Source organism: Micromys minutus (genome assembly GCF_963924665.1).
Source record: "Micromys minutus genome assembly, chromosome: 12".
Lineage (NCBI taxonomy): Eukaryota > Metazoa > Chordata > Mammalia > Rodentia > Muridae > Micromys > Micromys minutus.
The window spans coordinates 12479841-12503953 of NC_137981.1; the positions used below are offsets into that span (position 1 = coordinate 12479841).

The following is a 24113-nucleotide window of genomic DNA, read 5'->3' on the forward strand; positions in this document are numbered from 1 at the left end:
CTACAGTGTGTGTGTGTGTGTGTGTGTATTCAAATATTTAAAAGTGTTATAAAGTTGATAACCTAGACAGTTCTTAAAAACTTTTAAAATTGTTGATCATGGCCATTGAGACTATTTATAAAAAACAAACATGTGACTTGCACATTATGTTGTTCTTTAAAATGACATTGCCTCAAAATAAAACATACCAGTCAAGAGATATTGTTTGTTGAGTAAAGGGGCTTGCAGCCAAGCTTAGCAACCCGAGTTTTATTCGTGGATACTTGGTGTAAGGAAGAATCATTTTCATCAAAACCTTTGTGTTTTATATAAATATACACTTTATATCCCCCAATAATTATAAGAAACACAACCATACTATATGAAATTATATTTTTGTCCCGCATATTAATGGAATAATAGTATCAGATGCTAGTAGTGGCATGTTTACTGTACTTTGGGATAGACTTATATACACTGGTGTAGCCCTTTTTTCCTTCATTGTAATTTTATTGAAGAGGACTGTCTAGAACTTTAAAGAGTTCTCTAGGGTCTAGAGGGATGGTTCAGCATTAAAGAGTGTGAAATGCTTTTCCAGAATACCCAAGTTGTTCCTGGCACCCTTGTCAGTTGCTCAGAACTACCTGTAACTCCAAGGAGGAGACCTGATGCTTCTGGATTACCACCCACCATGCCATAAGTGTAATGTACACAGTAGGGTGAGAGATGGCTGAATAATTTAGAGCATTGTATGGTCTTGGAGGAAACCAGGATCTGATTCTCAGCATCCACATTGGTGTTCAATTATCTTTAACTCAAAGACATTGTCTTTAACTCTGGTGACTTCATGCCCTCTTCTGGCCTCTGTGGATACCAGGTAAGCAGGTAGTGCATAGATATACAAGAAGGCAGGACACCTATGTACATAAAGTAGTAATAGATACTCAAGAGAATTTTCTTTCAAGTGAGCTTAGCAGCATATGCCTCTATTTTGTCACTTGAGAATTAAAGTGGAATTGAAGGCCAGCCTCATCCGCTTAGTAAGATCCAGTCCAGCTCTTATAAGTGAGATTTTCTTTCTAAACAAAACAAGAAGACAACAACAAAAGCAATGGGATGCTAATCTTTTTGGAGCCTCATTTTTTTTTTTTTTTTTTATTAAATTTACTGAAAACCTGAAAGAGCTTTTAAATTTTATTACTATTTGCCATTTTATAAATTACAACCGATTAAAAATGTGAGGATTGTTGATATGGTGCTTCAGTGGATAAGTGCACTTTCGGAGGACTCAAGCTTGATCTAGCTAACATTCTTAGTAGGTGGCCCACGGCCATCTGTGACATCCTCTTCTGGCTTCATGCACATGTATATACAAGTTTTTTTTAAACTACACCGACTTTTTAAAATGTTTATATAAGGAATAGCAATCTTATTCATTTCTGTGTTTTAATGTTAAATTTGTGAAGTAGGGGAAATGGTAAGTTTGTAAATTTTTTAATATTTTGCTCTATCAAATAGTTATCTTCCCATGTTTGATTTTTGTATCCCAAGAGTTGCAAAAATATTCTTGAAGCCAAATGTGATAGTGTATACCTTTATTCCCAAGAATTGGGAGGCAGAGATAGGCAGATCCCTGAGTTTGAAGTCATCTTGGTCTACACATCAGATTCTTACCCAGCCAGGGCTACACAGTGAGAGATCCTATATTACTTCCCCATAGAAAAATTATTCTAAAATTATCTCTTACATGAATAATACTTGAATAGTATCTTAGAAATGCTTTTGCATTAAAACCTATTGGTCTGCCTTCAACTCGGGAATTATACTTTTCACCATGAAAGAAAATTTAAGCAGCATGTAAATTATTAGAAAATTGTTGCTTTTTGAATCAAATCATCTAATTGTTTGTCTCTTTTAAATAGTAACTGTATTTCTCAGCATCAGGCAGTCAGATATTAAAGTCCTAGGTAAAAAATACTACAGTTTGTTGAAAATGGTTTGTTTACTATGTGTCCCAATGGGATAGGAACTGTTTTTTAAATAGCTGTCTTTTATAATGTAGCATAAGCACTCTGTGTCCTGTTTAGTTATTCAGGGTATTAATAAAATCTATGTAGGTGTTGATAAAAGTTTATAAAATTAGTCAAATTTTGGTGCTTCATTGAGATACTTACTGTCATTTCATATTAGATGTGTGTCACAAATGTGGTAGTTACTATTAATTACATAGTGGCTTCAGTTTCCATGATTTGTGTTAAACCATCAGGGTTTTCTTATGACCATTGTTTTTGCCATTTTAGAATGTCATGAAAATGTGTGGTAAGATCTCAGTATTATAATTTAGTATTAGAGCTTTTGGTATTAAACAGAAGTTTTGTTACTTTTCTTCCTGAAAGGTCTGGATATTCTAAGTAACAGTTCATAAATCGCTACCCTAGACTATGCTTGATTTTGGGAAACAGTTGTACTTTGTTTCTTCTTCTTTTCTCATGTGTTCATTTATAATTCTTTTAAGGAACTATACAATCTTTATCAATTAATCTCAGCTACTTTGTTTTTTGTTTTTTTTTAACTGTTGGCATTGTTGAAGGATATATTTTGTAATGGTGGGATTTTATGAGTTTTATTGGCAAAATTTTTTTTAGACAACTTGGTCATTTTCTCTTTGTATTGCCTTGAACAAATTGTATCTGTTTTATCTTCTGGTGCAGGGGCATAGCTGTAGAAATAGGCTGGAAAGGTGGGCCAGTTGGTAAAATGCCTACCATCCAAGCAAGCACAAGGCCACAGAACCCATGCCATTGCAGCCAGCCATGGTTGTATGAGCCTCTAATTCCAACCTTGGTTACTGTGTGCTGGGTGGGCACTGGGGCCCAGTTCTGAAACTTCTTGTCCCTCTAGAGTAGTTGATGGGCTTGAGGTTCAGTGAAAGAGTCTGCCTCAAAATAGAAAGCTGGGCTTGTCTTAGTGGTGAATGCTTTTAATCCCAAGTACTCAGGAAGAGGCAGTCTGATCCCTCTGAGTTTGAGGACAGCCAAGGTTACATAAGAAAGTTCCAGGCCAGCCAAGGTCTCTTTAAAAAAAAAAAAAAAAAAAAAAAGCATGGTGGAAGGCGAGGCATGGTGTTTCACTCTAGTAATCCTGGCACTCAGGAAGCAGAGGCTAGAGGATTTTTGTGAGTTTGAGTTTAGTCTGTTCTACAGAACAGTGAAATTCAACCCCTATCCCCAAAGAAGAACTGGAACGGGATTGAGGAAGTAATCGCAGCATTGACCCTTGTTCACCGTGTGCCAGAAGTTTGCATATAACATGTGTGTGCAAATGCCCAGTTTGTTCTGCCTAATGATTGAATCTTTTTTAAAACTTGTTTTTATTGTAGCTTTATTTTATTGGATGAAAATTTTTTTGAACCCCCCCATCTCTCTCTCTCTCTTTCTCTCTCTCTCTCTCTCTCTCTGTGTGTGTCTGTGTGTGTGTGTGTGAACACAAATGAAGCTGCGAACATATATGAATTTGCATGAATTAGTTTGCTTTACACATGTCCAGGTACCTGCAGGGATGGACCAGAAGAGGGTTTCATTTTCCCTAGCACTTGTGAGCCACCCAGTTGTATGCCCAGAAATGAAACCCAAGACTTTTTGCAAGAAGAATAAGTGTTCTTTAAGTGTTGTGAGCTATCTCTCTAGGTATTAAAATAATTCTTTTTTGTTTTAGGTTTTTTTTTTTTTTTTTTTTCTTAAAATTTAGGTGTCTTTGAGTAGAATATATGTCATGTGTGTTCAGGTAGGTACCTTGGAGACGTGGGGCCATCAGATTCCTTTGTATTGGAATTAGAGGTGGTAATAAGTTGCTAGGTATGGGTGCAGGGAACTGGAACTTAGGTCCTCTGGAAGAGCAGCAGTTGCTTTTAATTAATTATGAGCCATTTTTCTATTCTCTATTAAAAGTCTGTTGGGATCTTAGTTATAGTTTTTTCTGTTTGTGTCATTTTCAGCCTACATTATAATAATTATAGCAAATAATTATGGTCAAGAAAATGTTACCCCTTTTCTAATTTAAAATATATTAAAGGCTCCTGGTTATGTTCCTTGAAGCTCTGAGTTTGACCTCCACCATCATTAAAAGAAATTATTTGGGTTGGCACATAGTTGCAAATTGTTTAAGTTGTAGATAGATGATACTCTGGAGTCTATCTTTCAGCTTATAAAATGACCATGCTATAAGATTTACTTCCTTTGCATTTTAATAGATGTATCTGGAAAGTAACAGCCTGAAGACATGAGAAGGAGTTAATAATTAAAAATGTTTAAAGTGTTTTTCGTATGATGCTCGGTTGGTTATCATTTTGATCTTATGATCTTCCTTTTTTCATTTTGAGAACAGGATCTCATATAGACCTACCTGACTTGCCTGTACCTCACAGAGATACCTGTCTCCCTCTGCCTCGTGGGTATGCTGGGATGAAAAACATGTTCTACTTTGTCCAGCTTTAGTCTTAACTTTTTCATATGTTAATGATAGTACTTATTAATAAGCAAATTTTATGAGAAGGAAAAAACATAATTCCAGGAAAGTGGAAAAAAATAGCCTTTATGAAAATGTTTGTATTTTCTAAATAATGCGACAAAACATTTCTTTCGGTTGAATTATGACTTTGTTCATTTTATGTTGATTTTACTAATGTTCTACTAAAGTATATATTTTATTAGACTAAGTGGGCAAACCTACTAGGGGTTCCAGCCTTGGACTTTGTGCTTGGTACAAACGGTAGCTGCTCTACCATTACACCGTTCAGCAGATGTCTTTGGAGAAGTGGCTTATTAATGCCATTTACTCTTTTATTGTAGTGTTTTATGGCCTTGGTTTTGTATGGTGTTTTCTTCAGTATTACATCATCAAATAACTATTTAATTTACTAAAACTTGCTTTAATCAAACATAATTGTTTCATTTAGCCATGGGATTGACTTGAAACTTTCATTGATACTTTTGTCTCGGTGCTTTTCATGATTTGGACACTTAGTACATTGGTTCCGGTAGTATTGCAATTTCATTGTTATTGAGTAATTTCACACAGATTTCAACGATTTCTATGAAGTAGGTGCTGTAATCTAATTTTAAAAGTTCTTAATTTGTATGACCTGCCGAATTGTGTTGTAGTTAACTTCTACAGTGCAGCATTTCAGAACTTGGCAAATGAGAAAGAATTTGTTTATGTTTTTATAATTCCTTGTGTCTACTGAAGACTTAGGGTGTAACTGTAGACCATAGGTGGAATTATACTGGCTAGTTAAATAAAAATGCAGGACTCATTTGTTAGTTTTATATAGTGAAAACTGCCTGTAACTTTTAAGATTTAGTATTTTGGAAGTTAATTATAATTGACCTTAATTATTAATGATAGGTCTTTCTTTGATAGAAGGTCTAGGCAAGTTTTTCTTGGAAAAGCAGTATTACCAAATAATGGAACATGGTTTGGTTCATTTGGAATCTAGTCTTTCAGTATAAACTGGATATTCTAATCATACAATGTGTATTGGCCTTGGATACTTGGAGGGTGTAATATTGTTTTTGTTCTTTGTTTTTCCTTTTTGTTTCCTCTCTTTTATTAGTCTTGTTAAGTAAATATTGTTGGAAATTTTCAAAATTTTTAATGGAAAGTGATATCCCAACTCACTTTTTTCTGTTTGATTTTAGATGGGAAATGTCAAGTCATAAGATCGATAGGTTGACTCTGACAACTATGTTTACTTACAGAGAGAACAGGAAATGAGAATGGGTGATATGGGTCCCCGTGGAGCAATAAACATGGGAGGTAGGGATTTGAAGCAAAAGATTTATAAAAACTTACTTGTAATTCTTTTGGGGACTGTATGTTGTTTTTGCTATCTGTATGCTGAGAATCTAGGACAACAGTTATGAAGGTGATATCTTTCATATTTAATAATTGGAATCAAAGTGCATTGTAGGAAGAATATTTTACAGCTAAAACATATGGTTCAATAGTGTCAGTGAACAAAGCCTCTAAACTAGGTTTTTATACAGGGAGAGACAAGTTTAGTCACTGTCCGATATAAATACAGTACTGTGATATTGCAAAAATCAATTTCATTTTACCTTGGATGCTGATAGTTTTTGAGTTCTATTTTCAAATGATCTTCAAATTTCTCTTTTTAATTTGTTCTTTTGTTTGTTTTTGTTTGAGGTTTAGACTTTTTATGTATATTACAGTTTATTTTAAATGTTTTCCTAGGTTACAGTATTTAGTAGTATTGAAGTATTTATTCAAGAGTCTTCAATAGCTTGTTGAGGAAATGCGAAGTCTTACATGGTTTTAGAAGAGTTGTAAAAAATTTAAGAAAGTAGTTATATTAAGATTTGCACTATCATATAGTGAAATAGTGTTATAAACTGAGGAGAAAATATGTGAAATGTCATGGCTCTTACTAATAAAATTTAAAGTGGCAAACTTTAATTAATGGCCAATAATGACTTATGTTTTATGTATTTACTTTTATATTAAATTGTCCCACAGGAACTTCTCATGAAATTTAAGTCTGTATAATTCAAATGTACATGCTGTTTGAATAACTATACTATCAGAATAGACAATATGCATACATCTCATATATTCTTAACATGTAGAATATTAGATAAAGCTTGAACTAGGAGGGTGTCCATGACTATTTTCTGTGGCTAACTGTTAACAATTCTTGTACCTTCAGTTATTTTAGTTAGGCGATCTAGTTTATTACTGGCCTTCTGGTCACTTTCCTTGTCCACCAATGTGTACTGACATTAGCATTTATAGTATGCAAAGTAAGCATGGAACTGAGGACCCAACCTTGGAGCCAACTGTGAAGTCATCCATGAAGTTAGTGTGTAGGCAGGTGGGAGTCATTAGTGTACACAGATTTGTATATAGTGGTGTTATGGCTCTGTATTTTTGTGTAATATATAAGACAATAAACATAGTTTCAAGGACAGTTAAGAGACAGATACAATTAAGTACAATTTCAAAGAATTATTTTCATTAACCTCAGAATCAAATTTTGAATTGTAAAATGTTAAGCAATTTCTGATACTGCCCAGAGATCTGGAAATATTTTTTCACTTGATTAAAACTTTTATGTGGAGAATATGCTTTTATATTCCTTAATTTGGGAGAAAATTTCATTTTTATAATCTTCATTAGAAAACTATAGTCTGTTAGCATTTACCTTTCTGGTCCATTTCTTTATTCTTCAGTGTTAGACTATATCTTGATGGTTTATTGCAGTTCTCATCCTGTTGAATTGTTGAGTTCTTAAAACTGTTGTAGCCCCTCAAGCTTTATAGATGGACCTAGAATTGTAGCTCAGTGGTTGTGCTGAAGGCTCTGTATTCCCAAGCACATATGTCCTGCCAATAAATAGCTTGGCAGCATCATTTTCTCATGTGCACTAGTGTATATTAGAGATATTTCTTAGATCTGTACATGTAGAAGTTGTAAGACTGAAAAATAAGGTTCTGTGTCACCGATAGTGATACTGGGGTGTTATTTTATATATTTCGACTTTTATTGTCTAAGTTCTATACTATTATAAAAAAGGGAGCTCACCATGGTGACTCAGACTTATAATTTTGTCAGTGGAAGAGACATGAGGCAGGAGTATGTGACAGCTGACATGACAGCAAGTCACCCTAGGCTAGAAATAAGACCTTGTACCCTTTTCAGCCTCTTTTCAAAAGTAGTGAGGGGAAAATAATACCTTCAGTCTGTTCTTTTTCAAGAAAGCTGAGCTAAGAGGGCTTGTAGGCGTTACCATCTACCTTTTCTTTCTATTATATTTATGTTCATAGCCATATAGAGGAAGTAGAAATTGTAAGCTTAAAGTGCTGATTATTTAGAAAGAATACGTTAGGATTCAGGAAATTATTATTTCCCTTGAAATTGCTTGGTTCTTGAATTAGAATTGAAAGAGCAATAGCAGGTGATGCACTGGATTGCTGAGGAGTGTGACTTCTTTTTTTGCTCCTCCTTAGTCTTGACACTGTCAAATGTTCAGCTACAGTGTCATTGTTCCATGGACTTAGAATTAGAAATATCTAGTGTTTTATATGTAGATTTAAGAAGTTCAGCTTTGAATATTTGAAAACTTTCCTACATAAGGGGGTAGAAGAGATCTCTAAATAAGCATCCGTTTTTGTGTTTGGATTTTTTTATGATTAAACTTTTTAAACAGTCAAATCCTTTGAAATGTTTTATTTGAGGCTACCATATATATGGTACAGTACAGCTAAGACAGTATTGTAATATGACACCTTGGTGGCCAATTAGCAACAGGATTCTCTCTAGAATTTTATGTTTTAGAAGTAGTCACATAATTATTTTATCTGTTTCGATGTAATTGTTTTTTAAAATATAGATTTATCCCAGCATTTTGGCTTTTTTATTTGTTTAGATTATATATTTTAATGTAAAATTGAAAACCATTCTTTGATACATTTTAAAAGTATTTAGTACTTATATAAAATCCAAGGGATTAAGTTATAGTTATCTTTGTGTTATTATCTGGAGTAATTTTCTGTCTTAAGATTTATTGTTTTTATATGCTAATAATTTTAGCTCTGACTTTAAGGAAAAACAAATGTGGTTTTTGAGTGCCAAACCTTTAGTATTTACTAAGCTTCATAGAATGTAAAATTATTCAGGGTCACTTTCTTTAATTATAAGCGGTACCTAATATTACTTATTTTTGAAATTGAGTATCTTAGTTCCCTTTGCTCTAAAAAATTGACATACCCTTATTTCTTGTAGGCTTGTTTTAGTAATGAGAATTTTACCGTATATTTGATGCTTTATTGTTGATGGTTTAGTGTTCCATTCTCAAGGAAGGAGTGTTATTTTGATGATAGTTTTGTGTATAGATTTGAATGCGTTGTAAAGCTTTTAATGTTCACTAAACTAAGATAGGACAGCTCTAAGTGTAGATTGTTTTGCGTAGATGCATTTAGCCCAGCACCTGCTGGTACCCAAGGGCCTCCTCCAATGATGGGTATGAATATGAACAACAGAGGAACTATACCTGGCCCACCAATGGGTCCTGGTCCTGCCATGGGACCAGAAGGAGCTGCAAATATGGGAACTCCAATGATACCAGATAATGGCGCAGTGGTAATGTATCACTAAAATTTTTTTTGATTATATTTTTTAACTAAGAATTTTGCTGCCTCAAAGATAACTTCACACTTAATAAAACTTGGTGTCATTACTTTCGGTAGTATGGATGGATGTATAGCCATTGAAGAGAAGGCAACTTTCTTTGTTAAATTTTAATTTGAGACCATTTTAAGTGGCCTGACGTTTTCTTATTGCCGTCACGACTTAACTTTCCTTGCCTAGTTGAGTGCAGTACTTGTGCCACTACGGTTACTCGGCAGTGTGTTTAACCATATCTGCCTTTGAGTGGGTGGATGTGATGCTAAATGTGATCATTGTGTTTTTTCTATGTAGACTCTTTGGCTTCAGAAACAAAACTCTACTCTGTATGAAAAAACAAGCTTTAGTCCATCATGTTGTAATGATTTCATTTCAAACCATTTCTCTGTTGAAAATATGTTAACATTAAAATTAATTAATTGAACATTTTAAAGGTATACTGTTATATTCTCTTAATAGGATTATTAATTGCTTTTATTAAATTAAAATATACAGATTTTTTTGATCCAAGAGTGTGAAGATATCTTTGTGTGGGTAAAACATAAGAATTGATTTTCTCTGTTGCAGTTTCTGTCATCTTTGCATACCAGTTAAGAGAGATGACTCTTAACCACCTCTGTCTGAAGTTTTCTAGTCGAAAATCATTTCTTCCTCATGTGATGCTTGTTTAAAGTTCTAAAAGAGAAAATTGATGACCAGATTTCAAAAAAACTGTTTGGTTTTGGGATTACCATAATGGTTGTCAATCCACTGCTGGCTGAGTAGGAGATTGCACTGGCAGTTGTTAATCTAGACATGCCATCATTTTTTTATCCTTGGGGATCAGGAAGAGATGAAGACACCGCTTTTCTTGAGATTATGTTCTAATCTATTGTTTAGGGAGATAAAGAGGCAGGGTCGCAGTATCCAGGATAGAAAGATGGCACATGAAATAGTGCATTTGTCACTTATGAAAGGCAGCATTAATGCAGTGTAATCCCTGAGATTTGAAGTATGTTGGTTAAATCTCTCTTCAATATCAAGTCATTAGCAGTAACATGGGCATAATTGGCTGTATTTCTACTTTTCTAAAATTGTAAATTTAATTTTAAATGTCATTCTTAGGTTTTTTATTTCTTTTCCCTTTTTTTGCATTTATACGTAAAAATTATCTTTTTCACTTAAGATTGACCTTTGTAAAGTTTTATAGACTAAATGACTCAGATTTAATTTGCTTTTAGTTATTCATGTTACTAAAACAATTGAAACTTATTTTTTTCACACTAGTCTTTAAAGGAAAGCACTTCATATGTCTGAGTATTAAAATCCCTGGGCTTTCTGTTGTCAATAATGTTTCTTAAAAGCCTTGACAATTGAGTTTATAGAATGTTTACTTTTACAAACAATGCTGCTCCTCAGTTTACATCTCTGATTTCTTTTTAAAAAGTTTCTGATGAGTCATGTTGATATTATAGTTCTAGTACATGTGGGAAAAAGGAAAGGCAGAAGAACCCTGAGTTACAGGCCAGCCTGGGCTACATAGAGACTCCATCTTGAGGCAAAATAACAATATTTTTCTTTACATCATAGTTTCATGTACTGTAACTTTTTACAAAGGGATCAGAGTAGTATTCTATACTGATTGGGCATAAGGAGGCATTTGCTTATGTCAGAATCAGTCCATGAAATGGAGCGTTGCATTTTCAAATTGTAAATCTTCCGATGCTGCCTATTATTATTACTATTATTATTACTATTTTTAAAAACAGGAACTAATTAACTTGCTCCTTTCTTCCTTCTATGTTTGATCCTGACTCTGCTGGACTTTCTGCTGAACTTCCTGACACCACCACTTGGGATTTTGCCAATTTTTGTCACTTTTATTTTGGCGTGTTCCAAATGGACTTTATTACATGTCATTATAGCACAATGATAGGTTTCCACAAGGACCTCCATCCCAGATGGGTTCCCCTATGGGAAATAGAACAGGTTCTGAAACCCCCCAGGCACCAATGAGTGCTGTAGGGCCTGTGAGTGGTGGTCCTGGTGGCTTTGGTAGAGGGAGTCAAGGGGGCAATTTTGAAGGCCCTAATAAACGTCGGAGATATTAAATATTCTTTCATTCCCGGCTGTTTAGAAAGAAATTCCATGGTATGCCTTTATACCTTGTCTGTTACTTGGGAGAAATGGTTTTACTGTTTATGTATGTAGACTAAAGTTTTTCTTTTGTAAAACTTGAGTTTTTTTTTTTTTTTTTTTTTTTTTGTATTTTCTTTATTGATAAGCTTTGTAGATTAGCTTAGTGAAAAAGATGCCATCATTGTGAATGTTGAAATGTGTTTGTGACCTTAGCTAAGGATAGTTATGTGGCATTATTATTAAGTCTATGTAGTTACTTAATCTCAATAAAGAAATGGTTTTGCCTAATTTAAAATGTTCTCAGTGGTATTCCCTCATGATCTTACCAAACTGGTTGCTTTAGCTAATTCTACCTATTTGACAATGAAAATGATTTTGCTTTAATTTGTTTCTGTAGCCCTTAAGTTAGACCATTAGTAAACGCAGATGTCAATAAAGGGTAGATACTGTAGTATATTAGTGGGTGGGTGGCATGGGGTTGAGATTGTATAAACCACAGATACTGTATAAAGTTAGAGTGGTTGCTTACATTTCATATAGATTCTCACTATTCATATATTCTGAGAAAAGTTATTGAGGATATCTTTGTTCTGTGCTGCTTTTTTTCCAAATAAATCTTTTGAATCATAAAAAATGTTTGAAAGTAAATCTCTTTTGCTCATAAAATAATTCTTGGTTTTAATCTTTTGCCATCATTCATTTACGTTCCCCCAGTTCACTGTAAGTGTCAGTGTTACGTTTTAACACAACCACCAGCCAGCCAGCCCGTGCGGTTAGGATGGCAGATAAAGGCTGGTGTGGCTCTTATTCCCCAACAGTAGGTTAGCCACTTAACCTTTCTTGTTGTTTTCTAGAAGTGTTTTACAAGGTAGGGTGACTGCTGTATTGGAATATTTCCTTTTTGTTAAGTCTGTCCAGTAAATCCTGTTGAATGTTGGTACTGTTCATTTTTGAGGAACACTTCTTCAAATGCTGTTCTCCCGCCTTCCTCAGACTGATAAGGTCTATGACAAAAGATCCTTCTAGGAAATATGGTTTTGATTCATCCTTTTTAGTACTTGGGAGAAACTGATGCGATATTGTGACATTCATCATATATTTATTGAAATTTTCAGTGTGTGTGTGTTGTATGTGTGTATGTGTAGTCTCGTCTCATATTTGAATATCCAGTTGCCCAGCCCATAATTATAGCAGTATTTCTCATAACATTTCCATGTAAGTATACATTGTCCTCTTACAGAACACCTCTCTGAAGAGCAGCGTGCATTGCAGTAGATTTTATCTATGTGAATAATTCCTACCTAGTTTTGGGGGAAGAAGCTGTATTTGGAAAAAGTTCAGTCAATCAAAAGTCTTACATAAAAGCAATTGGTTATAAAGAATGATTGAGATGTACCAAATAATCTTTCACTTTATTGTTTTGTGTTTCTACTCCTTTTTCATAAAGCAGCAGGGTGTATGTATTTTCTAAAAATTTGGAGTATTCTGAAACTTCACTGTTAGTAATTACTTGAAAGTGATTTTGAGATTTTAAAATAATAGGTAGACTAATTCTCATTACACATTTCATAAATCTAAGCTGATGGGGAGTGCACTTTGTTTTAACTTGTATAATTTGTGATTAATTAATCAATTTTAATTGAGTTTAAAAAAATTTCAACTGTCTTTTCAGTTTTCACCCGTGTATTTTATTCAATCCTGAATTAAGATTTGAAGAATCTCAGTCTTTTGTTGTTAACACCAAACTGCCTTTGTTCAAGGCTGTGACATTGTTTTGTTATTCAAGAATATTGAGTTGCTCTAGTCTCCTAAGAGCCTTGTGTTCAGGCTCAGCTCTAGCTCTACGAAAAAGTCAACACGGCCTTTTCTACACCAAGAAACCCCGTTCAAGTGCTTACCAAGGTTTCTCTGAGAGGAGTCAGCTTCTGAGTGACAGTCAAGTGGAAGGAGCATCATGTACGTCTAGTCATTCAGGTGTTAGTAGCTTTGTGTAGTTATCCAACTTCACAGCTGGTGTACTCAGGCTTTTAAATCTTATTAGTTAGCATTCTATAGATGATTTGAACTTCATTTGCTTATTATCAGTAGGAAAAATTCAGTTAAGAAACAATAGTTTTGGCTTTTCTAATTTAGTGTGATGTTGTCATGTGCTATTAATACTTTCCAACAAAAATTAACATGATGTAAATTTAATTTTATAGTAATACTATAGTCTTCTTTTTCTGTCTTAAAATAATCAAGTTTAAAGTTTTGCAGAACTCAGCACACTTGTGCTAATTGTAGTTAACATTCATAAGATAAAGGAACATCTAATTTTATAATTGTTTTATTGGAATTTACTGTTTTTATTTTCATTGATTTTTTTTTTCTTCCTGTCTGATGTTGGGGTTTTTGTTTGTTTTTAATACAAAGCCTTGGATTATCTGTATTTTGTAAATTTAAACCTACAATGGCGTTTTTTGGGTATTTCTACAATCTGTGTTTAGCACCACTCAGTGAAATATCAAATATTTGTTTTAGAAATGTCATTAAATTTGTGGGATTGTCTTAGCTATGATTGTCATTTAATAGCAATAGGATCTATGCACAAGGACAAGGCTTTGGGTTTGTTTAATAAACATTAAATTATAAGTTAAATGTTTATTTAGAAATACTTGTTGAATACTACAGTATCATGGTATTTATATGCAAATCTTCTATTAATCATCATTGTGAATGGGCAGTAACAGGAGGCTAAGTTAAAGTCACATAAATTTTGAACAAGGGAAAGGACACAAATTTGTTATTCAAATGAATGAAATTTTATGAAAAGTATGATCAAATATATGTTTAAAACTTTAAATGCATTGAAATTCAGTGTCAGAAAAAACTTGCCAAAAATAAAAGCTCTTAGTTCTTTGTTTATTGTTCTATAGGCGTTAGGACCTGGGAAATGGAGCTGATAATGAGGTGAACTAAAGTCTCATGTGATAGCCAGCGTTATTTAGAGCAAAAGACAATTTATACTCTGAGCATTATGGAGAGTCACATGAGTAAAGTGTACAGTCACATGGATAAACTGCAGACAATCTGCATTTGGCAAAACATGTTTTTCTATAGAGGCATATAAGCAAATAGCAATAAGCAGTTATGGTGAATATTCTGAAGTGAAGTCACTCCTGCAACTAAGAGGGGATAGAAGTACATTCCAAGAAAAATTTTGTATTTTTAAGAAAAATGAGGTCACAATATTCTTGTGTTTTGGGATTTTTTTTCTCAAAAGCAGTCAGAATTCTCACTCGACTCTACTCTTGAAATGTGTTCTAACAACCCTTAGCTCCATAGCTGGTTATAGAAGGCCCGTTTGTGATACATGAAACTCTGTCATTGTAAAATGTGTGGGATATGTACTTAGAAGGTATATCAGGGATGATTCCTGAACAATTAAGTGGTAGTTAAATGTTTTGCATATAATAATTTTGTTAGGGCCTGAAAGATATTAACACGTAACATTGTCAGGGTGGCTCATTGAATAAAACACTTGATACCAAGTCATGGCAGAAGGAGAGAACCATTTCTGACAAGTGTTCTCTGATTGTGTGGGAACATAAGGTGTAAACTCCCAAGTACTGCCACCAAAAGAAAACTGAAACATAAACCTTTTTTTTTCTTTTCCAAAATCCTAAATTCTGTCTAATGTGGAGGCACATGACTGGAATCTGAGCTCTCAGGAGGCTGAGACAAGAGGACTATTTTAAATTGAAGGCTAGTTTGGACTATGTTGCTGGTTGGGATCACCCAGAGCAACAGAATCAGGAAAATCCAACCACAGTCTGTGGTCAGGGTTGCTCTTAAGGCCCTGGATTCATTCTCAGCACCACTGATGGAAAGAGTGAAACAGTGGGGTGCAAAGTTACCGTTTTTCTATGTTTACTTTCTAGCTAAATATATCAGCAAGATTACTTATTTATTTGCTTTTGGGGAGTGTTGTTTTGTTGTTGTTTTGTTTTTGGGGGCAGAGGGAAGGAAACCGTTATAGATAACTACATATAGCGCCTAAAATATAAGCATTTTTGATCTATCTTCATATAGTATTAATTTGTATATATCAAATAGGATATATTTTAGTATGAAATCTTTTATGTTTATAGAAGTTGGAAATTATTTCTAAAGTATCAAAAACACTGTTTCTGTGTCACAAGCATAACATGGTTTCTATATTACTAAATTGTGATTGAAGCTTTAGCTGGGCATTGGTAGAGCATACCTTTAATCTCAGGGAGGCAGAGGCAGACATCACTCTGAGTTTGAGGCCAAACCTGGTCTACAGAGCAAGTTCCAGAACAACCTGGGATACACACACACACACACACACACACACACACACACACACACACCCACACACACCCACACACACACAAATAATAATAATAATAAAAAAGAAAGACGAAAGAAAAAGAAATATGTAAATAAAATAGTGGTTTAAATGTTGAAGAACTTAAACTCCAGAAACTGTTGACTTGTCTGTAAAATTATGTCTAGATTGTAAATACCTTGCAACGTTCCTCTTAATTATTCTGGGTTTATTTACTTGGTTAAATTAATGCTGAATTATCTTATAATTTGTTTTCCTATTGAATAACAGAAATAACCTATTTTCAGGTCTAAGTTACTGAAATTTTCATTATAGCCAGCAATGAGATATATGTTCACAGTTAAAATAGATCCCTTCACATATATATTCTTGTATGACTTGAATAGGCCATGTGGCTACTGCTTTCCTCTTTGCAAGAAATACCTTGTCAATTAAAGATGACTAAGTCAGAGTTGTTTATTCAGTGTGTCTTTATGTTTTAAAAAGCAACTACTACTAGAGGCTCTGGAGATAAGTCAGTGCTTAAAAGAACTGGCTACTTTCAGAGAGGATTGGTTCTGATTCCCAGCACCAGGCTGATTATAAGTGTATTTAACTATACTTAAAGGGAATCAAAATTCACTCCTGCCTCTGTAGTCACCAGATGTACCAGGTACACAGACATACATGCAGGAAGAATGCTCACACACTGACGGGAAGGTCTGGTTAATCTTTACAGTAGTACTTTATCTTTTAAACTGTAACTGCAGTTTTCCCTATGAGGATTTCAGATCTAAAATTAAGACTAAAATTAGCAGAATTGGGTAGAATTAGTTTTAGGCATACTTAAATTGAACAAATTTCTTTTTCATTCTTTCATACTTTGAAATTCAGTAATAAAATGTATAGAGTCCTTTCTTAAATTACTTAAATGTTGTATTTGAGCAGTTTTTGATAATGTTGAAGACTTTAGCATTGATAATCTTATCAAAAATTTCCTGGTCATGTTGTGAAAGACAAAAGTCACAGAAGTTTATTATTGAATATGTCATGTAAGGTGCATCGTGCGTTATTGTCACAGCTTAAAAGCCACACATTACATTTCATGCTTTTGTCCTCACTGGTTTCTTAAGAATTCTTCTGTTCTCTAGCCTCTTTTATGAAAAAAGGTACTTTATATTTTTTAGTCAGCCAGGCTAAATAAGATTTTTCACGTTTCTGGGTTTTCAAAGAACCATGTAAGTCTATGACTATTAACTTTGTATTTCATGTTACCTGCATCTTAATTTTCTTATGCCTTTGTAAATAATTGAGTTTTTAAAGTCATGTAATCTCATGCAAAATATGTAAAACTTTGGTTGTATGCATTTTGTCTGAGTAATTAGAGTTCATTTTTCCTGGGTATTTTTAATTATTAGTTTTTCCCCCACAGGTTTTTTTAGACTTAGAATTTAACAGATATGTTTTTTATGATTCAGAAATATTAAACTGAATCACAATTCATTCTTGAATAACTAGTTTCTGAACCTTTTGATCCTAGCAGTACTAATAATTTACATAACCTGGAATTTACATAACCTCTGCTAATTCTTTGAAGTGGTTTGAAAATTTTACACATAAATCTAAATTTTACTATTCTATACATATTATAATTTTGGACTCAATGTTAACAAAATAAAAATGATCTTGGAAGTTAATGTGTACACATAATGTTTTCTAAACCAAACAGGGTTTCTGGGCTAGTGGTGCTAGTAAGATAGCCCAGGCCTTAAGAGCAATGGCCGTTCTTGCTAGAGGACCCACCTTAACAGCTCATAGTCAGCTGTGACTTCATTTTGAGGGGATCTCATGCCTGTGGCCAGTGGACTGTAGGTGTCATACAGACAACACATGCATAAAAATAAACATCCTTTTTAAAAGATAAAGTGGTGGGAAAATTTGGTCATCCCTTTAAATCAGTATTTCTCAGACTACCAGATTAGTTTAGAATCTCTGTGAGACTCCTTAAACACAAATTCTGGTCTCTACCTCAGCTTTTTATTTTTGGTATAACCAGAAACAACACAGGTTTTTTTCTAACAAGTTATCATGTGGTACTGATGCCAGGGCTTTGGGGATCCCATATGGACATTGTGTTAGACTTCATTACTCAGAAGAGGTGCAGGGCTGACTGGCACAGTGCATGGCATATGCACCTGTCTCTGGATTTAATCTCTTGTACCACCTAAAAATATACTTTTTTGGGCAAAGCTTAATGCACCAGTGGATTGTAGATTAAGATTCCTGTTCATTGCACCGGTACTCTCCTAAGTATTTTTAGCTTTTGACAGTACTGCCACATGGACTATTTCCAGTTAGAAAATGTACAGGATCCTGAATTGCTTTGTATTAGATTAACATGTTTGTTAAACTTTTCTCAACATCTGTTGTGTTCGTAAATCTTCCTAATGAAAATGAAGAAGAGTTGGAGAAAAGTCCATTCTGTAAAGAGATAGTAGCAACAGGTATCTTCCATGAGCTTGGTGGCTAGCCATTCTTGTGTGGTCAGGGGCACAGCATCTTAAGTAGTTCGTTTCCATACACTTGTCTTCTGAACATGTGTACATGCCTAAATAAGGACGTTTCTACTCATTGTGTCAGTATTTGCAATGGAACCACTTCTCAGGTCAGCTAACACTGGTGTGTCTGGAAACTCTGGAGAAGAGAGTAGGAAACAGTTGTAATCTTTGCTTAAACTATGGTAAACAGTGCCTAAATGGTAGCATTTTGCTGTATTAGTTGGTTTTGGTCATATTTTCTAAAGTCTTTGAGTATCCTAAACAATCTTCCTTTGTTTTCTAGCTATTTCATTAGTCATGTCCGAAAACAGTACTCATCAAAGTTCCAGTGGAAAATATTTTTGAGACCAAGAAAAATGACATCTATATGTTTAAAGTTAATTAAAAATTGTGTAGTATATTAAATAAAATTTTAAATTGGTTGGTAATGAAAACCCATTGCAGTTTGGTTGGCAATAGTTTGTTTCAAAAACCAAGATTACCAGATGTAGTGACCCAGCTCTCTGGAGGGAAGATCATCCTGGGCTATGCAGTGAGACATTGTTTCAAAATAAATAAAAAACAAGAAGACTTGTTCTGAGGATTTGAATATCAGAGTGACTTAGGTCGTAGTGTCATAAGATGCTCTGTGTGTTTTCATTTGGATCCAGATACTGTAGTTGCTTCCCAGAGATCACATAGAAGTTTTAGTGTTTAAATTGCTGCAACATTTTTTGATCCCCCTTTCCCTCCAACTAAAATAGGATTTGGCTCTGTGATGCTTCTTTTACCTGTGATCAAGAATGTCATCCTCTTTATTGTATTATTAACCTTTTTTTTCCTATCCTTTATTAAAATTAAGAATGTGAGTGTTTCTTGAGTGTTTATCTTTGCATCACGTGTATGCCTGATGGTTCTGGTGGTCAGGAGGGACTGGATTCCTGGGAACCGATGGTACACATTGTAGTAAACTACCACATGGGTGCTGGCCCTCAAATTCAGGTCCTCTTAAGAAGCAGCCAGCACTCAAGAAGCATTCAGCCATGTGTGCTTTCAAGATAGGGTTTCCTGTAGCCATGACAGTCTTGGATCAGAATAGGGTGACCTTGAACTCAGATCTGCTCCCTCTGCCTATACCTCCTTGGTGCTGGGGATAAAGATACCTACCATCACAACCAGGCACTAGTTTTTAACTTTTCAACATTATGACAAAATGCTTACTCTATCTTTCTCTGTCTAAGAGTCAAATGAATCCTCTTCGAATCTCAGGCCTTTCCTACATAAAGATGATGAAGTATCGAACCTGTTTTCAAATGTGCTATTGCCATATAGACTCAAGGAAGGAACATCCTTTCTTAAATCTAATTTAGGATCTAGTACAGATACTAAATTTTGTGACACATTAAACTGAATATTTTGTTGGCACTTTTCTTAATTTAAGAAACAATTTGAGTCCTGTTGCATTAAAATGAGTTGTATTTTCCACAACTCAGTTCTTTCAGACACAGAGTTCAGTAAAACAGGGAGGGGCTCTAGGGCTAGCCTGGGCCTGTCTTGTATAGGCTCTTGTTCTTAGAGCTGTATCCGTTTCCTGGTGACACATTTTAAAAGGCAAATTATATGAACATCATGTTTGCCATCCTGATGATGACTGAAACCTGATCCCAAACATGGTGTACTCCCTAAGCCAAACTACTTACTGTTAGGACATTGACACTTTAGGTTGTGTTTAATCTCCTGATATTTAAGTTTATGCATAGTTACCAACCTTGACTTTTTCGTTCAGTCTCATTGTGACATGCCAATACAATTAGCCATTTTGATTTTCTAAAAGTGAGAAGAAAACTAGAAAATTCTGGAAACTGACGTGTATTGATATTTGTTCTGCCTTAAATAAAACGTGTTTCTTTTTAATTGTGCCACAAGGAATAGAAGTGAAGTAAACTAAGCCTCAGGTTTCATACCTGATTTGAGACTTCTCAATGCAGTGTTCATAGGTTGTTGAAAACTACAGTTGCCATGTGAGTTGCTTTGAAATATTGGAGTAATAGGATAGAAAGGAAACCTACCACAGGTTGGTCCTTAGATTTTATAAGTTGGTATACTATTAAGTCTATGTTAAGTACTTTAGTCTTAATTCAGAACTGACCTCCCACAGCTGCTGTGTTGTGCCCTTGAGTTTAGCTGTGCTTAGTCCTCTGGGGTCAGTGAGTTGGTGCTTTTCCAGTGACACCCATGGGTCTGTATGCCTTACTTGAGAAGAGCAAATGCTATGGAAAGAGTTTACCATATAGCAGCAAGGGAAGAAGCAATGGTAGCTACCCTCTTTTAGATAAAGAGAGAGTAAAGTTCTTGGAAGAAGACACTGCTGGCAGAATAGGCTGGGAACAGGAAACTAGATGAAGTGAAGCTTGCTAGACTGCACCCTGTTGAGTGGTGTATATATGGATGGCTGTTTTGACTGGCCATTTGGACCAAGTGAATCTTTAGAGATTTGTTCAATTTTATAATTTCCGAGTACAATGTTAATCATATACTGAACAGTGTATTTAAATCTTTGCACCTTTTTGTATTCAGTGGTAGACCTTTTAAAAAGGAAGTTGAGTATCAGAATTAGTTTTGGAAAGGGTAATATCAATAAAAGTGCGAAGTGGCTTATTTTAACCATTTTTGGGTAATATTGGTTACTTTTGGAAACTTTAAATGTTAATGTACTAGACAGGATCTGTCCAACACAGTGACTTTGCCAAACTTTTCTCATTATTTGTGTTCCTAATGCTATGCTTAACTTTCAGTGCTGGTGATGTATTAAGTGATCATTGAACATTTCTTGAGCTTGAGCCATGCCACTTGCTCTCCCTGCCCTGTACAAACAATATAGGCAGTTTGAGGATCTGTCATTACACATTTGAAATTGTGTAAGATCTATTTCTTTAATCAAAATAGTGGGTATTTATCATTCACCAACGTCTCTGAAAGTCAATCACATTTAATCAATTTATATTATTATTGTGTTTATTACCTGCTTTGTCTATAAGATGTGTGTGTATTCAGTTTCTGAAAAAGGATTTGTCATACAAAATAGTTCCTTAAATATATAGTGTTCATTTTTGTCCCATCTCAACATCAGCCCAGCTATATGTGGTGAAGCAGGTAGATCACAGAATTCAAAGTCGTTAGTTATAAAATTCAGAGTGGTTCTCGGATACCTGGTGTCTGAGAGGAGTCGCACCATCAACGATGGTCGGAATGTAGTAGGTCAATGATGGTGGAGTTGCCTTGCAGCTGAGGTGCAATCCCCAGTATCACATGAAGGAAAAGGAAATACCAGCCCCAAAAATGTGAGGTTATCTATTACATAGTGATCGGTGTTTCCCAGCAAGTTGTCAGTGTTTAATGAGTGAATGGCAGCAGATGAAGCACGGGTGTAGTATTTCCTGATGAGTGTTCCCTGATCTGCAATGCAGGTCCGTGTAGTTAGGATTTAAAAGTTAGCGGTACATGTTTAGAAAAAGGGTGCAAATGTCAGGGTGAAGGTTCTTGCTTTGCAAGCCTGTTGATCCCTGAGCACATGTGGTGGGAGGAGGAAACTGCCTCCTGAGACTCCTACACATGCACAGAACTTATTTGCGATTTGAAGACTTGGAAGCAAATACTTTTTTTTAATTTTGAAGAAATTGGGAAGAAGGCACTAGGATGGTAACATTTAAATAGATTGTGTAGGTAACATTGGATAGCTAACTTTTAGACTTAGTGAGTCTGTAGTAATGTTCTAGGAAGCAGAGTCCTTGGATACACCGGCATACACCCATGGCATTAGGGCACCAGATGACACTAAGGGGTACTTGCAGTCATCATGTGAGTGATTTACTGCCAGAAAAAAGGAAGATACAAGGTGTTGCAAGAGTTTCTAGTGCCAATGGTAAGTTCCGGATAGAAGTTTGGCCTCACAAAGATCTTTTGCTCCTTTACTGGAGTCCACACTTAGCAGAGGTTTGTTGAGATTTAAAACTATAAAAGGCTCTTCTGTGCTTCAAGGGCAGGTGGTGGCTTGTGTTTGATCTCACTCCACCCGTAATGCTCAGATCCATGTACAACTCCATGGTCCAGCACTTGTCTCTGGACTCCATGGACACTACATGCACATACATACATACATACATACAGGCAGAAAATAAAGACAAAATGCATAAATACATTTTAACGTATTCTTAAGATGTTGCCATTAGTACCTGAGACCAGGACAATAGCCCTGTTGTTCTTTTTTCTGTAATTATCTCCACAAAATCTCAAGTATGTTCCTTTAAAGCAGTAGCCTTTCTAACTCTTTCCAGACAATACAATCGGAAATGAGACCATTGTAATTAAAGTAGACCTGTATTTGACCTCTCCACAGTTTCACAGTTCACTCTCCTGCCTGTTGACTGAACTGTTTGTTGGAGCTTCTGTCTCCCAGAGAGCTTTGCAGGACTCTGAAATGGATTTTGTCACTTCTTTTCATCTTGTCCTGCATTTTATTTCTCTCTATCAGTACTCAAAATATCTGCACATTCTGGTCCACATTCAGTGCAGTTTGCCGTTTTATCTACAAGTTCCTAATTCATGGATTCAGTCAACATTCAGTTGGTAATGCATGTTATTCTGGCTATGCACAGGGTTTTCACGTTACTCCATAAGCAGTCCATTCTCACTCATGTGTGTGGCATCTAATTAAATTCTAAGTAACTTGTGTTTTCAAATCTGTAAGAGGATTTTGCACAGGTGTTATTAGGCATCTGAATATCCGTGTGTTATGGTGTCTGAGAATTCATAGAATTCTTTATTTCTGAAACTGAGAGGAGAATTTCAAGAGAAAAAAATACAATTTAATTTTAAGAGTGAGTTTCCTAAGGGAAGTATGAAAGTACATACCTGTAGTTTTCTATTTTAGAAAGTTGAGGTAAGGATCTCAAATTGAAGACCAGCATTGACTAAGCTATAGAGTGAAAAGTGGACATTTCAGTACCAAGAAAAGTATGTCATTGGGAATCTCATAATTCAATAAATATTACTGAACATCTCTTGTCTCAGCCTGTGCCTGTAACATGAGAGAAAATGTAGTGGGTTATTGGAGTTTGGTGTCAAAAAAATTATGGGAAGAAAGCCCATTTAAAAAAAAAAAAAAAAAAGAGCTACACCGTTGTAGTCGTGTTGTGAGACCAAGAAGAGCCAGTCAAGAACCACCCAGTTATCCATAGAACATAATAAAAGAGTTAAACACTGAAAGAGGGAAAGCTGAGGGGGTGCGTACCAAGGCATCTTACTGCACCTGGGAAACTAATGACCAGGCTGGCATTCTGGCAATGCCCCTTAAAACTGAAATCACAGTCTGTTCTGTGTGTCAGCTCTACAAAATGTAAATGCTGTTTGGTGTTGGATTTCCAAGCATGAAGACTGGAGGATCTAGATGTTCCTTGCCTACCAACAGTATCTGCAGGGAATGGCCTTTCTCTTTGATTCATGTAAAACTAAGCCGGTCAGCTTTTATAAGCTTTGCGTTTGTTTTATTTTTGTCTGCATTGAAGATGATTGAAGCCAGTAGTGGAGTATTGGCTCTAGGAACTTGTCATATCTGAAGGGTAATCTAGAAGTTGGTTCATGCACATGCCGTGTGTGTGAATGTTTTCTACATGGCTATACACACTGTTTATCTAATTGTTTAAGTTGTGTAAGTTTTAATAATTGCCATGGCAGGACATGCCACTTAGTCAGAACATGGTCCTCAAGCATATATTAATGAGTTAGTTGGTATGGTGAAAACATCAACTGAGCTGGCTGCTGAGGGATGTAGCTCAGTGGAGGAGCACTTGACCAGCGTGCTTTGTGTCAGGAAGTGGCAGAGACCTTACCAATCTCAATGTAAAAGTATATAATTCATAATTCGATGCTACTTGCAGAACATCCAA

General features: G+C 35.1%; 1 protein-coding gene across 3 annotated transcripts in view; it reads left to right on the plus strand.

Moving 5' to 3' along the window:
* PSPC1 (paraspeckle component 1) overlaps window positions 1-24113 on the plus strand; it is a 73298-nt gene that overhangs the window by 38463 nt on the left and 10722 nt on the right. For 2 of the 3 annotated variants that reach the window (XM_080926397.1, XM_080926398.1), the window contains 3 exons: window positions 5736-5793; window positions 8966-9135; window positions 11085-11741. The exons of the other annotated variant lie outside the window; for it this stretch is intronic. In XM_080926397.1, the coding sequence (XP_080782523.1) occupies window positions 5736-5793; window positions 8966-9135; window positions 11085-11270 (414 nt within the window). In that variant the 3' untranslated portion in view covers window positions 11271-11741. Of the gene's footprint in view, window positions 1-5735; window positions 5794-8965; window positions 9136-11084; window positions 11742-24113 lie in introns of those variants that run through there. 3 annotated transcript variants of the gene reach the window in all.